At 42.8% G+C, this 22,378-nt stretch overlaps 1 protein-coding gene across 2 annotated transcripts in view; it reads right to left on the reverse strand.

Annotated features, from left to right (window-relative positions):
• Positions 1–721: 721 nt before the first annotated feature.
• Positions 722–22,378, reverse strand: part of LOC144800069 (cytochrome P450 4B1-like) — a 247,523-nt gene continuing 225,866 nt past the window's right edge. For both annotated transcript variants that reach the window (XM_078671651.1, XM_078671652.1), the window contains 2 exons: positions 4,096–4,178; positions 722–959 (listed from right to left, as the gene is read on the reverse strand). In XM_078671651.1, the coding sequence (XP_078527777.1) occupies positions 791–959; positions 4,096–4,178 (252 nt within the window). In that variant the 3' untranslated portion in view covers positions 722–790. The remainder of the gene's footprint in view (positions 960–4,095; positions 4,179–22,378) is intronic.

Genomic DNA, 22,378 nt, shown 5'->3' on the forward strand with positions numbered 1-22,378 from the left:
TTCTGCTGTTAATGCCCTCTCAGCAGAACCAACTACTAACCATAGAAGTAGGGAGAGGATGTGCTCTAATGGCCAGAGCTGCCAACTTTGGGGCTAGGGAACCAAGTTCGGGCCTCAGCCTTGGCTCAACATCCTGTGATTCTGGGCAAATCACTTAGGGCAACATGAATGACCTGACAAATAGCGCCTTGCAATTGCATTGCATTTGCGACTCGTAATTTGCGGGCTCTATTTGGCATGTACAACAGTGTGTTTAACACTGTTTGTGATTCCCAATGGGGTCACAAATTGCGAGGCTTCTGAATTTTAATAGACAAACCATTAAAGTTTGATGTAAAACAGAAGTGAGAAAGAGACACCTGCCTAGTGAATGAAGAGCGTGTCTTGAAAGCAAAACCTACTGCAGGGATAGAAGCTTGCTTCTTATTTCCTTGGGCACTGGGACGCCAGTTCATTTTAAGGATTTTGTTTGTTTTTTACAGCACACCTAGCGCAATTCTTGTGATTTCGAATGACCTCTCAACTTCATTTAACCCCTTTGATGCTCATGACGGAACAATGCCGTCATGAGTCACGGTTGGGCTGTACTCATGACGTCATGGTTCCGTCACGACCTCGTCCGCGACTGGAATGTCAGGCACCGGGGTGGAATTCCTGCCGCAGGCAAGGTGTTAAAATAAATAATGGATTGATGATTAAATAAAAGAAACACAACTTTGGCTGCAGTCAGCCTGTCCGTTTAATTATCAGAACATGACACAGAGACACTGATGTTTTGGCCGCAGCTCTGTCACTTGACCTTCTTCAGGGTCAGGTGGATGCCATTCTTTGACCGCAGGACCAGCTGAGGTAGTTTTTTAGGAGGCTCCATGTTGCTAGGAGAAAGCTCAAAACGAAGCAGGGTAAGCGCTACAGCCACCTTTATCTCGTTCATGGCGAAGGTCTGTCCAATGCAGTTTCTGTTGGAAGAATGGTGACATGTTTAGTGAAAAGGCTGCAGTCCCTTGTGCATTCACGACTGCAGAGATTCACCTAGATGTGGATGTAAACAAAGAACTGCAATCATCACACTTACAGACCCCCAGAGTGGAATACACAGACAAATATTTACAGTGCCTACCACTGGCTACTGTGTGCTCTCTTATGCTTCAGTCCTATGTTTTGTACCTCACCGCTTTCATCAGCAATTTGAAATTGTAGTGCAATCAATCAATCAATCAAATAACTTTATTCGCATTTAGCAAATGCATAAAAGTACAAATATTTATCACAGTACAAATTGATCAAGAAATAATTCAAAACAGGTACAAATTAATTTTATACATTTTAAAAATATAAAATTTTAAATGAAGCCACATTTCTAGAGCTAGCAGCTATACATTACAAGAGGAATATTTACAGTAATGAATTTACGATTGTATCACCCTCACGTAAGCATTTCCTTTTTCTTTGACAGTTTCTATATAGCATGTTTAAAATCTATCAGCAATCCAATTGAAAGAAATATTAAAAGTTGACAACGCTTAATAAAAATATTCACATAAAACAGCACCCCTATCTGTAGATCTTCTTCTAGTCCAAAGGACTGAGTATAACAAATTTGCTAACATGAAACAAATATAAGGGCTTTCCAAGAAATAAATAACTGTAAGAGCTGAGGAATAAGAGTACAGGCTCAGGTTTTTTTTGTCAGAGGGAGGATGTACTGTTTCCCTACCGTCTTATAAAAGCCACAAAAGAAAAGAATGTGTGACATTGATTGGGTGGACAGGCCCTCACAGGGACATAGTGTTAAGTTGTTTAATGAATGTTCAAGAGCTGGGTATCCTGCCCTGAGGGGGAAAAAGTTTAACCTCATCCTTGTTAATAAATATTGGTGCATATTATTGGTAACAAAAGAAAGATATGAATTGTGACCTGTGCGCAGTCTGGGCAGTGTGTGGTAGTGTATACCAATGAATTTGATTTTATTTCGTTGTCATCTTTCTGCCGCACATTTGGAAAAAAATGCATTTTTTAATTTATTCTTAGCAAAGAACATGCACTCGCTGGGTGATGTATACAAGAAAGCCAAACCCAGATCGGTAAAAGACTTCCTAACACATACAAGCCAGGGAATACTATTGGCTCGGTCCAAGTTAGTTATATCTTTAATTACAGCTTGGTTCAACCCAACCTAGTCCCTTTTGCATATGCGCAACCATAGAAGGAGCGGGACCAGTTTAACTACACGTGATGAAAGGGAGGGCTAGTTCATTGTGTGTGATCAGAATCTTAGTGCTTTTGTGTAGGCTTAAGTTTGAGGTTTGTGGAATGTACAGGGGTCTTTGTCAGAGGCGGGCATAGCCGCCTATGCTCTGATTGGCAGTAGGGTGAAATTTTATGGAGTGGTGAATTTGCATATACTTAAAGCATAATTTACAATATGCACTATTTTAAAAAATGTTGTAATTATTATGGAGGGGAGGGCCATCAGAGATGAAAGGGAGAGGGGAAATCAAATGCCCAGGAGAGATGGATATTAAAGGCATAGATGTGTGTGCTTCAGAGAGAGGGAGTGTAAAGTGAGAGAGCTCCAATGAAGAGCGTGTGGAACACTGGGATGGTGCGAAGAATGAGTGCTTAATTTGCGCCAGTGTGCATCGCACTTATTTCTCAACACTAACACCTATTTAGGACAGTCCACCACATGGGGCGATGTCTCTTTATTTTTGAGCAGAGCACATCAGTAGGTATTTTTAAAAATCATTACAAAATAAAAAAGTGTGAAGTGTAATGGTTATTAATTAACAGTGGCACTGGCCTTTGGTCACACTGGCAGGGTGAGCTGTGGCCTTCTGTGAAATACCGTGGCCCCTTGTACTTAATTATTTATTTTTTAAATAATTACTGGATTAGGGAGAGGTGAAATAAGAGTCACATATATTCACACATACAGGGAAACAGAAATCTCACAAAATATAGAAATGCTGAGACAGAGAACAGATATCCCAGACAGCCTACACAAATGTAATATTTGTATACTTTTGTTCACCTTTCAAAGGGGCTGATTTGTATGGCCGTCTTCGCACTTAAAATGCTTGAAACATACAAGCACACACCTTAACATTTGTAATCAGGCACTTGCTCCCACAAGCCCATCCCAAAATTGTAAAATGTTAGTAAGTAGGGGATGTGTTCTGTATGTCAGGCAGACCAGCTCACACACTGAGGGAGACAACAGCCCCTAGTACATGCAAACGTAATCTCCAAGCAGAGGTAGCTTGGAGCAAGAGATACACAACTTTTCCCCGAAAACTGAACTCACTGATTCACCCTCATACACATTCACTATTTCATATAACTGGCCACACAGAGGCTAATCAGGGACATATCTTCGCTTACATGGTATTATTGTGAAGATATCTACAAGCACAGAAGCATGTATAAACCACCCACATGCAGAGTACAGAGGCCTAAATATAAAGAGATAAACCTAACATCCCGTCCCACTCAAACACATACCTCATCGCTGCATTTATTAGGGTGGGCAGAAATAAAAAATGTACGTCTTTTCTGTCATTTTTTCTCACAGGCACATTGCACACTTATACTGTGTTTAAAATCATAACATAAAATATTAATGATACTCATATTATCGACCTCAGAAGGATGAAAGGCTGAGTGACCCCCCAGGATTTGAATCTTCAACCATGAGGTCGAACACAGGCCCCTACAGTGGACGCAATAGTGCACTAAGCCACCAGACATGGCATTATAACGAGGGGGGTGGGGAGTTGGAGACTCATTTCTTTTTAGGTTGAGATCGCCTACAGATATATAAGGATGCCCACATCAACGTGGCACATTTCCTTACAATCGAGGGGTCTATGAGTTAAACGTGGGAGCCCTCCTGCCCAGCTCTCATTTCCTCTGTGGAGGGAGTAGTGATATGTATCACGCCTTTGGGATTTCAATAGGAAAGCAGAATGACTCCTCTTCCCTTCGTCTTCTGTTCTTTCCCTAGCAGCTCTGTGATCCCGCCACAAACCGGTCAATTCCTAATGCAGATCCAGATTCTATACATAAATCCATAGGCCTTACGGGTGGGCTTACCTCTGTCCAGCAATAAAAGGCAGGAACGCATGAGAGTGTCTGTGGGACGAATTCTCAGGTGAAAATCTGAGCGGATCAAACTCCTGCAAAGCAAAACACCAATGTGAACATGAGGTTCTCAAAAAGTTGAACTCTAAAGCAGGCAGTGAGCAAGCCTCACGACTGAATGTCCACAAATGACCACACCTTCCCCTTGACTGGACCAACGCCTTGCCATTCTGCCGCCCAGGTCTGTAATACCGTCAACATTTTTGTTCATATTCCCTCAAAGAGGACACCTTGGTATGGCCGCATCCCACTGATGTGGAACGGAAGGCTGCATTTTACCAAAATATCTTACAAAGAATCTTTACAAGACCAAAGGCCTGAAGATATGAAGCAGACAAGGTAAAGATGGCTTTTAACATTTTCAAAGGGGTTAAAAAATGCTGTGCATTCTTTCTTCTTTTCCTTTAAGCATTTACATGAAAACACCCTTTAAGAAAGAATGGTCAGGCCCAGGGTGCAAAATATATATGTTGATTTAATTAGAATCACAGAGACGCATTTCTATAAACAATATTGCAGCTCCACTTTAAAACAACCCAAGACACAAACAATTCCTCAAATCAAACTTGCAATCATATTTACTGATTTTCCAGAAGTCGATTTCAATAATGTGCATAATTTCTAACATACATCATAGATTAGTGACTATTTCAGGGAGTACAGCTTCAGTTTCCGTATGGGGTCTTCATAAACCCATCTTTCAATTTAAGGATACGGAATGTTGACATTTAGATAGAACCAAAGAATTTTATAATCTACAGCACTTTTTTAATGTCTGGTACATACTTACTGTTTGGGCTGTGAAAAAACAAAAGGCACATAATTCAGCTGGCATTGGACGATAAAAACACTTCACTCTCAGTTCAGTAATAACATTACAGTGTGATTGCAATTTTCACTGTACAGAACAGGGTGAAAAAACTCTTTGGGTATTCCAAATAATTTTATTTAGGAGAATATATCAGTTAATGAGCCAGTGTATTCTAAAATGTGTGCTCAACTTGATTACCATATAGGATTATCACTCACACCCTCGTGTAGATGGAAGTGATGTGAAATGTGCATTTATTATGTTGGTGAGAAACTGCAGTATTAGTTGAGAGGAGTAAGTACACACCTCAAGTAATAATCACAATCCTTGTCAGGGTGAACCACTAGAGTCCCTAAATAAACCAGAGTTTAACCCCCTTGTAGCTATAGTACGGAGCTGATAGGCCAAACTTAGGGGCCGATTATGATGGCGGACGGACCTGAGTCCGTCTGCCACCATAGAGCAGGAGGGAACCTCTGCATTGCCTGCGGAGTTCCCTCCTGTGCAATTAGGATGTGACCGCCACCCTGGCGGTCACATCCTCTATTTCTACCATTGCGGCGGGTGCGGCTTCAAGCTGCATCCGCCGCAATGGTAAAAATGCATACATTGCATTTGTATGCAGAAAGCGGCAGGCACCGTGCGGTGCCTGCCGATTTCTGCATACAAATGCAGGGGGGTACCATAGGTACCCCCCATGTGCACCCCCACCCCCCCTTCACCTAGGGGGCCCGCAACGGGCCCCCGCAGTGAAGTTACACATGCTTTTCCACGGCGGAAAACCTGCCGCGGAAAAGCATTTTTGAAAGCCCTAACCTAATATGGCGGACGGTGTCTGAGAGACACCGCCACCATATTAGAGCTTTTCCGACACGGTTGTAAGCCAATCGCGGTGGAAAAGCTGCGGACGGAAACCAGGACCCACGAGCCATCCTAATGTGGCGGTGGGTCTATGGTGGGTCCGCTGCGGTTTTTCCGCATCCTCCGGGCCGGCGGTGGCTTCCGCCGGCCCGGAGGATGCGGAAAAACCGCAATCATAATAGGCCCCTTAGTGGCAATGGATAAAGTATTTATGTAGTACCAAAACAATAATTGAGTCAGAGCACAAAACAAGAAAACCCAGAAACAAATTTAGAAACATAGAGAACATTTCAATAAATAAAATAACACTATAATAACATACATCCAAAAAGAGAAACCGGAGTTATGAATTAAAAAATGTTCAATACAAAAATTGAACCCAAGCTCCCCGTGCATTTTTCCCTAAACAAGGGGGTTTGCATGAAATGGGATCGTATCGACCCAGACTCGTTTACAGAAGCAGGCAATGATATCTTTTGTTGCCTCTTCACTAATGGTGCGTCTAGTAAGATTTGTGATAACTATGTAGCAATTTGTATTACAGCTGCCCGTCTGTAAACTAGAAATAAGCCACCCAAGAACCATATACATCATCCCTGGTTTTGCTCAGATTGTACATCGGCACTTTAAGCTGTTAAGGAGGCTTCCAATACAATTCCACGTAATATTGAGGAGGTGCGGAGAGCCAGAAAACATTATAAACAGGAGTCAGTAACAAGAAAAAGAGACATCTGTATTAAAACCTGGGGAGATTTAGATAAAGCTGTTATAAACCACCCCTTTTTTCATATGGCCATCTTATGGCATTGAATGCCATGTTTTAGCACAAGACTGGATCAATCATCTCTCTCAGATTTGTAACCCCAGTAATTAGCTGGGTGAACCTTTATTGGAACCCCCATTGACCCGTTGTTTTTAATGAGACCTGGTTAAAAGCAGTCACTATTGCTATCCAGAAAGCTGCACCTGGGAAGGCCCTAGGTCCCGATGAAGTTACCATCGACATGCTAAAATGTAACCTGGAATTTTGGGCACTATTATTCACCAATGCACAGTCAATAGGGAGGCCTCAATCGACTACTGAAGGGAGTCTATAACAGTGCCAATTTACAAGAAAGGTAACAGGAACCCCCCTGCATGCTATCATCCAATCTCACTGAGAATCATGTGGTCATTAGACATGGCCTCAGTACTCAATTACATGCCAATTTTGATAACCTCTAGGATGGAGCCTTACTTAACATGGATGGAAATCCCAGAATAAAAAATGTTATCTAACAAGGTTATGACTGAATTAGATTAATTTTTTAGTGGCCTTTCCCCTCCCAGGATCTTGGTTCATATCCCTGCCAAGATGCCCTTGTTAATGGCAATACATCTCAATCAACAGTGCATTTCATGCCTTTTGCACTTTCACCATTTCCAATAATATTTTGTTGCTATTAACTTAAGAGATATCTTGTACGATATGTCAAACCTGCTAGTTGTATCTAACCATAGTTTACTGCCATTAACTTGAGAGAAAAGTCATATTTTTTGACATGCTAAATTTTGTTTCTATGTATGGTCGATAGCTCTGTGAGATTGGATCAAAATCATCTTATTTCCTAATGCACCTTCCTGCACAAAAACAATCCTACAAGGCTTTTTGCTCTATCTAAGTGTGCGGCATGTACCATGTGTGGAAAGAGAACAAAAAGGTGGGGAAATAAACATATTTCTCCTCGTTATGCCTCACCTCAGGTTTACATCACTGCGTAAATCTGGGGGAAATCAAATTCCATGGGTATTGCATGAGAAAACCCACCGCAACGCCCATAGAACGCATCCCGGGTGCAGAGTAAGGTGTTGCAGCGATTACTCATGATTTATGAGGCCATCAAAACCACGCGGGGAGTTTTTGCTTGGCTTCATAACTCTTTATGAGATTCCTGCATCACGCATGTACCACTTTAAGTGGTGAAAAATTGACACAGGGCTCTCATAAGTAAGCCCATTATGGCGGAGGAAGGGTGTAGCTCCTTTCAACATCCTTCCTTGTAAAAATGTAATCTCCAGATCTGGGGAACATTTAAATTACATGGTAAAATTCATGAAATTCTCAAATTTTGCATGAGGCAAAATTTGTGACATTTCTTGAGATATTTTCTTCTTGAACTATTCTCCTGCCAGTATATTGTGTGATTCTTTTGTGCATATAATACAGCAAACCATATTTCACTCTAAAAGCATAATTAGGTGTCATTTAAAAAAACTCACGACATTTCATAGAAAATAATTATGTTGTTAGGCACACTCGTAGCAGCTCCTCAGTAAATCAATAAACATGTAGCTACAGTTATGAGCACACATATTATGCAACATCTCCTCCCAAAGCAAGTTTTACAACAAATCATGGCATTGTATGATTATCTCACAAAGCAAGCTTGACTAAGAAAGAAATCACATGCAAATACAAAGGCATTCACAATCGGGTTTATTTATCAGTCAAAATGGAAAAAGTCCAGCTCTTTATAATAATCAAAGGTAAATAACCTAAATGCATTTGTCATTGCTGTTCACAAAGCACCTCAACCGGCATCAAAAGGCAAAAGTCAACAATCAATGTTACATAACAAAATAAAACATGCATTAGTCATTACCACTCAAAATCAATGTGTTTATTATGGATTTTTTTTACTTAAAAACACATTCCACATAAATTCAGTTATACAATATAATAACATGTAACTCTAAAAAATATTTAAATACAGTATAAGTTAAAAATGTCCAGTATTCGTATTTAAAACACATTACCTTTCCAAATTCAAATTTGAAAGCTTTATTCGACAGCATGTCATAAAAGCGATTATACATCCTAACACTACATTATAAATACTACAAAGTTAATCTAAAAAACTCATTAAACCATTGTGCTGTCACTTTCCAAGATAAATACAATTTATACAAGCAATTACAAACAATACAATAAGACTTGATCGAGAAGTTAAACATGCCTAAAATGGTGTCATAAAAAATCATTGGGTAGCAACTGCGAATTGCAGAAAGCGGGGGCGTATGATCCAAGCCCACCCCAAAAATTTTGCAACAGCTGTCGCCATACAAGGTGAACAATCTGATTCAAGACGGGGTTTTGCATAAAGGGGACATACAAATAGCAGGTGCGAAATGTTCTCAATTAGATATTTACAATAGTTGCCTTTGCCATCCTCATATGGTGACCATTTGTAAGTAAATGCCTTTAGCGGCAGGGTCCCGGTTCTAAATTGAAAATACAATTTTCTATCGAACGGCCTTTCGATAATGTCCCAGTAAGGCTCACATGATGGAATAGGTTTGATATCAAGAAAACGACCAGTTAGGTTGGTATTAGATACGGAGCCATAAGCAGTCAACCAGACCATATCCCAGTACATTTTTTTCAAAGTTGCCCTTGATGGAAAGCTTAAGGCATTGGGATTAATCCATAAATGATCTAGTTCCAGCTTTATTAACATACCCCTTAGTTCTTTAAGCCACAGAATGGAATGAAAGCAATCTGCCCTGATAATGTCCTTCAGGGCAGTGGCGTAATGAGCTAGTTCAGGGGTTGTCATGATCCGTCTCCAGTATAATAAAGGTCGTAGCCGAGCCAAATCCCCTATGTTCTTCCTGCCAAGGTCATATGTTAATGGGACAGTTGGAGTACTTTGGGGGACCACCACTAAGCGGCGTAGGAACCTATTCTCCGCCAATGTTAACTGTTTGAGATTGGAGAATCCCCACAATTCCGTACCGTACAGTGAGGCACTTATCACCTTCATATTATAAATTTCTAAAGCAGGGGTGATTGGCTTAGTCAGTGAGGCTTTATGCTTATATGCCACTACACCCGCCAACTGATGGAATTTTAGGACAGCCATATCAATGTGGTTTTTCCATCTCATATTATACTAAAGGGATATACCTAGATACGTAAAGGCCTCAACCTGTTCTAAAGGGGTTCCATTATAACTGATGGTACCTTTAAATGTTTTCCGCTGGTTCAGGCACATGAACTTGGTTTTGGAGGTGTTTATCTCAAGTCCACGCGTCTGGCAGAACTCACCGAACGCATTAACTGCCTTCTGAAGCCCACTTGGAGTTCGAGAAACTATCAGCGTGTCGTCCGCAAACATGAGGACTGGCACGCATGCTCCTGCTAGTACAGGAGCGTCAGTGGGGGAGCGGCTTAGGTAATCTACTATTCCATTGATGTATATAGAAAACAGTGTGGGTGCCAGGACACACCCCTGCCGGACACCACGTTCAACAGGAAAAGAGTCGGTCACCTCACTCTGGGCCCCCCACCTAATTCTTGCATAATTGTTCTCGTGCAAGCGGACAAGAAGTGTTAGCATTTCCGGGCCCAGCCCAGCTTCAGCAAGTACACTCCAAAGTTTAGAACGAGGGACCAAATCAAAAGCTGATTTTAGATCAACAAAACCAGCATAAAGGGTCCCATTGGTTAGGGCCACGTTCTTCCAGTAAAGAGCTATAAAAAAGAAAACTTGATCAACTGAGCTTGTACAGGGGCGAAAATCAGCTTGGTATGGGGACAAAATATCTTTTTCTTCTATCCATGATTGTAATTTATTTTGTACTTGTCGACCTATTAGTTTTTGTGCCGAGTCTATAAGACTGATAGGTCTATAATTACTAGGTAGTGTTTTGTCTCCCTTTTTAAAAACCGGAATTATTTCGGCACCCTTCCATGAGGTCGGTATTGATGCACCCCTAGCCACAGAATTAGCTAACCACTCGAAGTACTGACACCAAGACAATCGATCACTTAAAAACACATCGGCAGGTATGCCATCCATTCCTGGAGCTCTGCCCCCTGTCACACAGTCCAGCGCTATACTAACATCTTTTATGGTGAATAGCTGACATTGATAAAAAACTGTAAGTGGTAGTGTGCACTCTTCTTCAACTGACTCACGAGCATATTGTGGTTTGTAGAAGTCTACCCACTGGTTTTTAGCAATATTATTTTGCAGGGGTTGTGCTATCCCTCCTCTGTCCCACTTAACTAGAGCCCAGAATTGCCTTTGGTCCTTTGATGCACAGGTATATTTCAGATCACGCCAGTGATCCTCGTCCCACAGTTTCTTAGCTTCTTTTTGGGCCTTCCTATATATATCCCTTGCTTTGCTCACACCTGAGAAATTCCTGCTTCTAAGTTCACTAATAAGATTCTGGCGGGCTACTTTACAGGACTCGTTATACCACCCCAACTTAGGTGAGTTTTTGTTAACCTTACCTAATTTTATGGCCTTCCTAAAGAACCCTTGAAGCTTAGTAAAAAAAAAATTATGAGCCTCTAGCATATTTTCAGGAAAATGTTGCTTTTTACTGTATATATTTATCTTGCCCACTTTTTCGACTACTACTTTTTTAAGTTCCTCCAGTCTCTCCGGGTTCTCAATCAATCTACCCCATTTTATATGGCGCAGATTGTTCGAGGCTACAATATCTAGGGTAACTTTGCCACCCACTGGTTTTGGTTCTCTCAACCCAACTTTTGCTTGGATATCCATACAAAGAGGGTTATGGTCACTCTCCATCCTATTTTTTACAATCATATCAATCAGCCTATGCCATTCTCTGATATCCACCAGGAAGTAATCTATTCTACTTGAAAACCTACCATTATTAACTGTTTTCTCCCCCTGGCAATCTGATGGAGTACGTCCATTAGCTGCTCTAAGGCCTCTCGCTAGACATAGAGCCTTCAGTTGGATGGCCACTGTTGTCCATCTTTTAACTGCGGGTAATTCAAGTTGGGGGACGCCCCATTTGCTATACTCTTCAGCAACAAGAATTTGGTCCTCTTGACCAAGTGGTTCGAAGGTAGTGTTAACATCTCCCCCCACAATGATAGACAACTGGGTTGGAAGTGCCTCAAGCTCATGGTCAAGGGCAGTAATTACTTCAGATGTTTGGCCACCCACCACTCCCCTAGCATAGATGTTGAAAATAGCCACCTCCTGGCCATTAGCCCATGTAATTTTAACCGACAAAATGTCATTTGATGGGGAACTTCGTTGCTGGATACTGCAACGTAATGATTGGCGAATCCAGATTATCAAGCCCCCTGATGGGCGACCTTTAGGGTTTTTTGTGGCTGGTACCTGGTAGTTAAGGAACCCAGAACGATGTACTGGGATCAACGACCACGTTTCCTGGAACAATATGATGTTGAATTGGTCAATGAAATTGCACCATTCTGGGGAAGTTAACTTATTAGCAATTCCGGCAAGGTTCCAAGAAAGAAAGGACAACCCAGTCTCAGCTCCTGGGCAACAAGAAGGTTCATTGATTGTTAGCATTCCTAGGGATTCAACCTCCAATCCCGAATCAGGTTCTATATTAATAGATGGGTAGCCTATTGGGTCTAGTGGGGGTACCTCTAACCCAGGAGTGATACATGTCTCTAGTAAATTGGAGCAGATCTGCTGTTTGGGATCTTTATTCTCTATTCTCTTCCCTGTAGGACTGGATTCACCCACCCTTTATACTTGGGTCGTAGACATTACATTGGTAAGAGTAATCCTCTCAATTATGGGAGCACACGTTCTAACAGGCTCAGCTAATTCTTTGAGCACAACACTATCAACCCTCCCAAGTCAATCACATTCGTTCAAGTCTGACAGTGCCGCAAACCTGTTTTCAAGGCTAATTCCCCATCCGCTAGTTTGGACACCCCTGCCCCACCCATTTGGCACCGAATTCCACTTTGTCCTTAATATGCTGGGATTCACTGTGCTACCTCTGCAATAGAAAAAATCAAGTGTTAGTGGAATTATATCAGTGCTCCTACGTTGTGGGGGGAATATATTTGACAGGACACTAGGAAGAACTTCTGGGCCTGAAAAATTCAGAACTACACAATCTCCTCCAAATTTTTTCGGGCTATTCCCTATCCAGTCTACCATTCTTGCCATGTTGACTTCCCCAGCTAGCTGCTGTTTACCCCAGGGAGTAATCGACATATTATTCGATAGCCAATGCACCGCTTTACTGATCAAAGAAGATGTGGATTCCACCTGGCCTGCCTTCAAGGGGGGAACGTTGGCCAAGACCAGAACAAGGGGAGAAGCGTCTCCAATGAGTTGGACAGAGCCTTTCTCAGGCCGCAATGCAGTAGGTATTGCTAGGGGGTCTTCTTTTGCCATTACCTGGGCACCTTTATCTGCTGTGGGCTGAATAGGGGGAGGATTCAATACCACTTTCTCCCTACCCCCCTCCATACTCCCCGAGAGCTCCTTGTTAGTTTGAACTCTACTTGAAACTATGTTTGATATATTGCCCACCTCCTCCACTGTCTTGTTTACAAGTCCTCCTAATCTTTTTACCTCTACTGTTAGCTGGTCAATTTTAGCTACCAGTGGTTTAATGATACACTTGATTTTAGATTCAAACATGTTCACTAGTTTCTTCAATTGCTCGTCTTCCATGATCACCTTCCCACCATCCACCCCATTTACTTCATTTGTAACCATGTTTTTGGGTGGCGAAGCTATCCTTTTTCTACCCGAGCGTGAGCCGCCACATTTAATCTGGCCTTTTCTACACGCTCTAACTGCTCTAGTTACAGGCACAGGGGGCGGGGAATTTTCTTCTGTCATGTTTGGCAGGTCTTCTGAATCATTTTCTAGGTCAACAATGGGAGGTATACTTTGTTCTGAGATATCATGTGTAGGATGATCAATAACTAGAGCATCGCTACTATTAGCCTGTACCAGAAATTCTACTTGAGAAGACTCGAGCAGGGAGCTCTGTGTAGTGATAGGGGAGAAGCTCAACCCCAGTGACATCCTTCTATTGCTGTTAATTTGGCTCAAAACCTGCACTAAGTAATTGTCCATAGTATTGGATACTGAGGGAGTCTTTTGCTTTGACATGGTGTGCACAGGTAGCTGATATCACACTTACACTCTGTAACCCTGTACTTAGGTAATAAAAAATGGTTTTTCAAGTAAAACAAAAAGCACAGGTAGTCCACAATAGAGATGGAAGGGAAAAAATATATATATATATAGAAATGTCTCACTGGTTGTAAACCACAGGTGTCCCTCGGCAGCGACGAATAAGGGTCCTGGCCCAGCCCAGTCGCGGTCAGTCCCGGACTGTCACAGACTGTCCGCCCTTAGTCCGGGCTTCGTCCCGTGCTCCGTCCAACGCGCGTCCCGTGTGCGCGTTGTAGTATCTCCTTATGAGGGCGGAGACACAGGAGGGGGCGGGAAGAGGACCAGCTGCGGCCGATCAACACCGCTGAGCACGCTGGTCCTCGCAGTCCCGTCTGCCCGTGTGCGTCACAGCAAGTCCAAACAAAATCCTCAGGGTCCCAGGCCAGCAGAGGGATCAGGGTTCTAGGATCAACGAGCGGCTCCCGCGAAGCGGGGGCCGCGAGACGTGGCGTAGTGGCCAAACAAGCAGCAATCAGGCAGGTAACATCAAGGTCCGCGGCAACAGCAACCCGCAGACATGCAATAAAGAGACCCACCGGACACACTCACTGCAAGGTCTATTTGTGCAGGAGGGGGCGGGAAGAGGACCAGCTGCGGCCGATCAACGCCGCTGAGCACGCTGGTCCTCGCAGTCCCGTCTGCCCGTGTGCGTCACAGCAAGTCCAAACAAAATCCTCAGGGTCCCAGGCCAGCAGAGGGATCAGGGTTCTAGGATCAACGAGCGGCTCCCGCGAAGCGGGGGCCGCGAGATGTGGCGTAGTGGCCAAACAACCCGCAACCCGCAGACGTGCAATAAAGACACCCCTTTCCATAAAGTGCAGAGTTTAACACCCAAGACACTGACAAATATTTTCCTCGCTATGACCTTTAATCAACCAAGCAGACATTAAAAATCGTGAGAAACAGGGTACAAGGAGTACACTTGCCTCGCTACTAAGAATTGTTTGTGCCTCTATGAGTCTTTTAGTGCCAATTCTGCAACACAACGTAAGAGTCCACTTCTTCCTCTGTACCGTGTAGGCCCTGCAAAAAACATATGTGGGCTACTGACTCTTCTTCTGCATGGCAAATGGGACAGAGTACAAAGGTAACTCCCAACTTTGACCATTTTTAGGTTTCACCTGCAAGAAATCTATTGTATTTAACATACGTTTTAAAAGGATATTACATCCCGCCCTCACTTATCATTAGTAGGCATGCTTGCCACTTACTTTTCCTCTGTTTCTATTGCCTGTAGCATACTATTTTCTGTTGTTGCTCTGTGTGTTTGTGTTATCAGTCTTCAGTTGCACAAGTATTGTTTTCATCTGGTTTGTGGGACTTTTTATTTAAGCTTTTGTCTGCACAGTGCTTGTTTTTTATTTTCTGTTCTGGCCCGCACTCATTGTGCTTTACATCCCATAATTGTTTCTGTGATTTTACATCCGTCCCCCTCTGTGCCCAGCTTCCTTTCCCATAGTTTCTACCTCATGTATACACGCCAGTCTGCCTTCACCATCAGGAATTATTTTTACAGTCTGTACGGCCGACTTTTTTCAATACTGCACTGAGTATATGCGGCTCCTTTAGTTTCATCCATATATATTTCCTTATTTCACTTACGTGTCCTCTATGCATTGGGCCCTTTTTCTTTATGACAGCTTTGTTTTTAATGACAGCAATTTTTACATTAAACTCTTATCCCCTTTGGTTCCTTTGGGCGTTGCAGGTCCTTTGCAGTCTGTGGCTGTTTTCTCTCCCCCCCCCACACCCACTTTCGTAGTCTGCGCTCTTCATATGCAGCTAGCTCTGATTCTGAACACGTATGCTCACCCATCCAGTTTGCTTTTGAACTGGATACATGCATTGAACCTTGACCGCTTGCTACCATGCACTCGGTCTAATCGACAGGTCACCATTTTCACTGACTCTCCCCATCCCCTTTCTTTCCCAAGCCATGTGACCTTGCAGTAACTATCCAAACAAAATGACTGCCAGTACTGCCGCACTACTTAGGGTATTTTTCAACAACAGCAAGTTCCTTTTTTAGGGAGAGGTCAGCCACAAATAAGAGGACGCCCAAGATACAACCAACAGCCATGGGAAATGTCAACACTTCATCAGAACTACAAGAATTGGTAAAATCACTAATATACAATCTATCGAACAAGATCTTAACTATAGAAGAAAAAAGTATATTGGAAAAAGGCCTATCATTCGTTCCATCTAGACACACAGATTTTGTGAGACTCAAAATGGAGGCAATAGAGTTCTGCAGAAAAATAAGATTAAAACCTTTTTTTGCCAATAACCCCTATGACCAAACCTGGGAGACCACGGGATTAAAAAATAAATCATCCTTCTGTCCCCCTGCAAATAAAGTTGCAAAGGAAATACTCACTTTTGAGAGAACAATCCTATCAGCAATTTCAAATATGGAAAAGGAAAAGAGATGGGTTAAACACAACATCTCAAAATCATTTGAGAAGCTATTGTCAAACTAAAAAATGATACATCTGTGACAATCAAGCAAGCAGACAAAGGGGGTTCAATAGTGGTCTGAGACACCATAAAATATACGGCAGAAGTGATGAGGCACTTAAATGAAGAACAATGCAACAGAAAGATTCCCAATGATCCAACAATGGAATTACAAAGCCAACTCAATTCCATTCTGGAAAAAGGGCATATGCAAGGCTTCATGGGGAAAAAGGAATATGAATATTTACAGTGCGAGAACCCCCCTATTTTATGTCCTCCCAAAAATACACAAGTACGAAACAGCCCCGGCTCGAAGACCAATAGTCTCCGGATGCGAGTCACTTTTGGAACCAGTTTCAAAATTTGTGGACTTTTTCTTAAAACCTTTTCTACCAGAAATACCATCATTTTTAAGAGATACGACAGACTTTATAAATAAGTTGGCTACAATTGAGTTCAATGAAAATAATCACTATCTAGTAACATTGGACTTGGTGTCTTTTTACACCGAAATTCCACAAACAGAGGGCTTAGAAGTCATTTCAACGTACCTTGAAAGTAGAGAAAGACCAGTTAGAGTACCAACAGACTTTATAATGCAATTAGCCACCTTTGCCTTAAAGAAAAACTACTTTAATTTCAATGGAGAGTTCTTTTTTCAAGTTCGAGGAGTTTCCATGGGCTGTCCTTTTGCCCCAGAGCTGGCGGTATTGTCCATGGGAAAATTCGAAGAAAAATTCATATATCAGAATAATCCATATGGTGAATTCATTGCCCACTGGAGTCGTTATATAGACAACGTTTTTATGATTTGGACAGGCAATCAGGAAGACCTTGTTAAATTTCATGAATGGCTGAACAACCGTACAGAGGAAATTAAATTTAGCATCAATTACTCGAAGGACAAAATGGCTTTTTTGGATGTGGAAGTGTATCCAGCTGAAGGAAGATTGGTCACCACACTAATTAAGAAACAAACAGACCGTAATAAGGCACTACACTTCAAAAGCAGCCACCCCAGGAACCTTAGAGAACATCTGCCATTCGGGCAATATCTCAGAATTTAACGAAATTGCCATTATAAGGAAGAATATATGTTACACGTAACCAAACTCACAGACAATTTATTGGATCGGGGTTACCCAAAAAAACTTCTCAAGAGGTCTATGAAAAGAGCTTGGTGGACACCAAGAGAGGCGCTTCTAGAGAAGAAAGAAAAACCACCACTCACACGAATTGTGTGCGTATCAACATTCTGTCCCAATTCGAATCCTCTCAAAAAAGTGATTAATCGAAATTGGCACTTATTACAGAATCTGGATGAAACGTTGAAGAGTAAACCTTTGTTTGCATTAAAAAAAGACCAAAGTATTGCCAATCAACTGGTGCGTGTAGCGGTCCAAGAGAAAAAACTAATTTCAGTGAGATAATTTTTAGGACTGCCTCCAATCCAAGGTCATCATAAATGCGGCACTTGTGTGTGCTGCTCGACCACAGAAGAAGGCACTCTATTTGAAAATAATCAGACATTCTGAAAACATGAGGCCTTTACAAATTGTAAGACACGGAATGTAATCTACGGAATAAAATGCCCATGTCAGATGCTCTTTATCGGAAAAACAAGTCAGGAAATAAGAACCCGCATCACACAGCACAAATCAAGGATAAGAAAGAACATCCAGACGGTCCCCTTAGTAAATCATTGGAAAATTAATAACCACAGCGAGAAAGACATCAGATGGACGGTAATTTCAAAGGTTGAACTTTATTCAAGAAGAGGAGATATTGAAGAAAAACTATCCAGAAGAGAGGCGATGCTCATTGTTAAATTTAACACAGCAGTAGATGGCCTCAACGAAATCGCAGAAATGTATAGATTACAGTAACCAGATTTTTGGTTTGGAACCCTGGAGGACATACCTCTGCAATTTTGTAGACAACGGCCAAGAACAACTAACATATAACTCTACGAGTACACTGCTACCAGCGAACTAGGCGTTCCAATCATGAGGGAAATCTAGTAACCACCATTTGAACTGCAGCTCTTTGTAGAATTATTTTGATATTGGATACTATATAATATTCACTACCCACTGCTAATCTCATCCCATAATGCTTTGCAGGGCCTTTGGTTGGGAATGTTTTTTTGCCAATAACTGTGTTTGGGGTGGTCCCAATAGGATGGGACCACCACCAAATCGTTCAATAAGATGTGCTCTTTTGTTTTCAAGGCATCTGTTTGGTACTCCCCCTAAGTTAGGGAGGATACCAAAATCATCACCTCTCTCACTGCTTGCTACTTTTTCAGCTTCACTTTTGTAAAAGTATTATATGCACTTTAGCATATAAAGATAGCGATACTTATTTTATCATAACTGGCACTGTACAGGATACCATTTGCAATTTTTTCACAGCGCGGACAAGTACACAGTGTCATCAGCTATGTACTACGTGAAGCTACGTGTAGTGCTGCTACGCAAACTATGCCTGGGCCTAATAGGGATGAATGAAAGTCTATAGAGCTGCACCATATTTGTGCCAAAGCAAATGCGCCACATCCTAAGATTAAAAACAGCTCACCCCTCAATAAAGATAATCTGAGATGCAAATGTTTCGGAACACAGCACAATTCGCTCCCTTTTCTTTGCCACAAGAAAGCTGCCTTGCCAACAAGCTTTCAATTCCAGTCACCACATGAACCTTGATTTCAAAGGTGACACCACTTTCACTCAGAAAGAGGGTATCCTTTGTGGACCCCACCCATCACTGGAAAACACTGACTACCTTGAGTGGGCTCACGTGATTGTCAAGGTCCTTGAAATAAAACAAAAAACAAACACACACCTAAAGGGCTGAAAACATCAAATGAAAGTGCAGCAGTTTTCCGGGCCCGGCTCAGAACAATAGTTTCAACAGGGCGCCTAGTTCCGTAAACGAATTATGCAACTTGCTTCTTGTCTAGACGCTTCTGTGCTTTATGGGAGGTAGTGGTCCAGGCGCTTTCCAGCATCCCAGAATGAACATCTGAAGCGTTCAATGAAGCGTTCACTGATCTACTTAAAATAGAGTGGACTCTGGAAACAAGCAAGGCAGACTGGGCTGGAGACAGTGGTTTCCATTAACAAAACCGGGGTCTCGCGCTGTCCTGTGCTAGGATTAGTGAAAGTGGTCCAACGTTTTATCGGGCTATGTGCTAGCTCAAAATATGCTCGTGGAAAATTTGCTATCTTGGAAAGAGGAGTTCTGCATCCCCTAACAGGACATATGAAGCACTGGTCAGACTCCACTCCCATTCCAAGGACATGAGCGGAAGTGATTCTCGTTCAACCATATTTTAGACTTGTGTGGATGGAGCTTGTTTACTTATGCTTTCGCATGTTAGTCAGGTTAGAATTACGTGCACATTAGTCTACTCTGCTGCATTTTATATCACACAGGAGAAGGCCTTCTCGTGTTTTTAATATGAAAGGGGAAAGGGTACATTGTCGCTTCCTACTCGAGGGCTCCTGTGTGCGACTGCTTGTGAGTGGACTGTGCATGTGACGTGTTCGACTGCTTGTAAGTGGAGTGTTCGCGTGCACAAGTGTGACTGCTCATAAAAGGAGTGTGCGCTGACACTAGTGTGACTGCTTTGGAGTATTGTGCATGTGTGCGACTGCATGTAAGTGGAGTGTGCCCGTGCACAACTTGTGAATGGAGTGTACAACTGCGACTGCTTGAGTAGAATTTGCGCGTGCAGAAGTGTGACTGCTCGAGAGTGGAGTTTGCACATGCATGTGTGTTTGACTGATCATGTGTGTAGTGTGTGTGTGCATATATGTCGCTGCTTTTGAGTGGAGTGTGTCTGATTGCTTGTGAATGGAGTGTGCCGTGCATGTGTGTGACTGCTCGTGAGTGGAATGTGTGCGACTTTTTGTGAGTGGAGTGTGCTGTGCGCATGTGAGGGAATTTGTGCAAGCATGTGTGTGACTGCTCGTGAGTGGAATGTGTGCGACTTCTTGTGAGTGGAGTTTGCGCGAGTATGTGTGTGACTGCGTGTGAGTGGAGTGTGACCAACTGCTCATGAGTGGAGTTTGCACGTGTATGTGTGTGATTGCTTGTGAGTGGAGTCTGCGCAACTGCTCCTGAGTGGAGTGTGCATGTGAGTGACTGCTCGTGAGTGGAGTTTGCGCATGCATGTGCGTGACTGCTCGTGAGTGGAGTCAGCACGTGCATGTGTTTGACCGCTTGTGAGTGGAGTGAGCAAATGCATGTGCGTGATTGCCAGGACACCTCCGGGTAATCGTGCGCTATATAAGTTATCATAACATAACATAACATAAAACTCCTTCAGTTAACTTTCATAGGAATAGAAATCAGGAATTTGGTGCATAAAATTTATCGGTAATTTCACTTTCTTTTGCAGCCGTTGTGGGTCCTTTTATCCCCATATTTGGTGTGATTCTGAGCAAATCATTTAATCTCTCCATAACAAAAAAAAAAATACAATGAATGGGACCTTGTCTAATGTAATGCTGCTCGTGTAACATGCTCCACTATCAAGGGACGAGTTTGCGCTATGAAAAACTGAGAGAATGTGGATTAAATGATAACACAGATGATGAAAAAGCCAGTCGTGGGGTCAGGGGTCACAAGGAATCCTCCTGCATGCTAAGCATGAGGCAAAGGGGGACGTTGTCCAGGGACCTTTCAGAGGGAGAGAAGGTGCTGTTAAAATGATTGCAACTAACCCTGGGCGTAGTTCGTGAAGTAGCGCTACGCGACGTGTACTTCGCACAACGCAAGCTATGCGTAGCACTATGCGAACTGCATAGTACCCTGCTCGCACTGTGCAAGATGCTGTTTTCAATGATTGCACAGTTCGGACAAGCATCCGGCACTGTGCAATCATTGAAAACGGAATCTTGCACAGTGCGAGCTGTAGTTTTCTGCCACTCAAGTAGATTTTTACTCGAGCGGCAGCTTTCTCAACGTGGACTGGTAGTTTCTCATCACGAGCAGTCGCGAGCATACGCAACCACTCGCAATGAGAAACCTGACCTCCCCACAGTGAGAATCTCGCCGGGAGGTTCATTTTCCATGCTTGCGATCGGCAACTTGATGTTGCTGATTGCGAACGAGGAAACAGTCTCGCCGGGATGTCATTTTGTTTGTTTGCGGTCACCAACTTGACGTTGAGGACCGCGAGCAAGCAAAAAATGACCACTGCACTACGCTACGTGTGTTTGCACTATGCTACATGCAGTTTGCGTAGTGCGAAAACTTGCAAACTACGCAAGCGTAGCGTAGTGCTTTGCCCAGGATTGATTGCAACACTAGTGGTAAAATTCTCATTTTCTCTCTCCTCCCCCTCTCTTCCCCTCTGTCTTTTTCTTGATCTCCACATTTCTCCGGCTTCCTGTACCTCTCCCTGCATATCCCTATGACTACTTACAGTCTTTCTTCCTACCTTTAATTTACCCTGACACCATGCTGTTTTCTTTGCCTCTTTCTCTCGTTACCTCCTCCCCTCTTTGTCTCACCCTTCTCTTCTTCATGAATCTCTGTCACTCTATATTATTTAATCTTATCTCACTCTCCCCAACAACAAAATCTACACTTTCTGCTCTACCTCTGCCTTATCTATCCCTCTCACTAACTACTTGTCTCCTCTCTCTACCACCCCTTTTCTTTGCATGAACTATCTTTCTGTGGCTTGTCTCTCTCGCACTTCACCTCACCTTTTCCACCACACCTCTCTCTCCTTCCTTTCCTCCCAACATCTCCACGTTCCTACGCTCATCCCTCCCCCGCCTCCCTTTAATCCACACCCATATACCACCTCGATTTACCTGTTTCTCACCACCTCACTTCTCTCTCCACCACCCTGTGCCTACCTCTACATCTCTACCTCTATCCTGCTGTCTCTACCTCAGCTCTCTCAAACCCACCCCTCAAGAGGGCTTGAATGAGACGCAATTGAGTAATACATAGGATGACCAGATCTTGAGAACAAAAAACCAGGACTTTTTGCAAAAAAGATGAAGGACTCCAATTTTCCATCAACGGGGCGGAACGAAGAATTGGGAGGAAAGGACTGCAGCAAAATGCTTCACTAAGAAATTCAATAGCC

Source organism: Lissotriton helveticus, chromosome 1_2 (assembly GCF_964261635.1).
Source record: "Lissotriton helveticus chromosome 1_2, aLisHel1.1, whole genome shotgun sequence".
Lineage (NCBI taxonomy): Eukaryota > Metazoa > Chordata > Amphibia > Caudata > Salamandridae > Lissotriton > Lissotriton helveticus.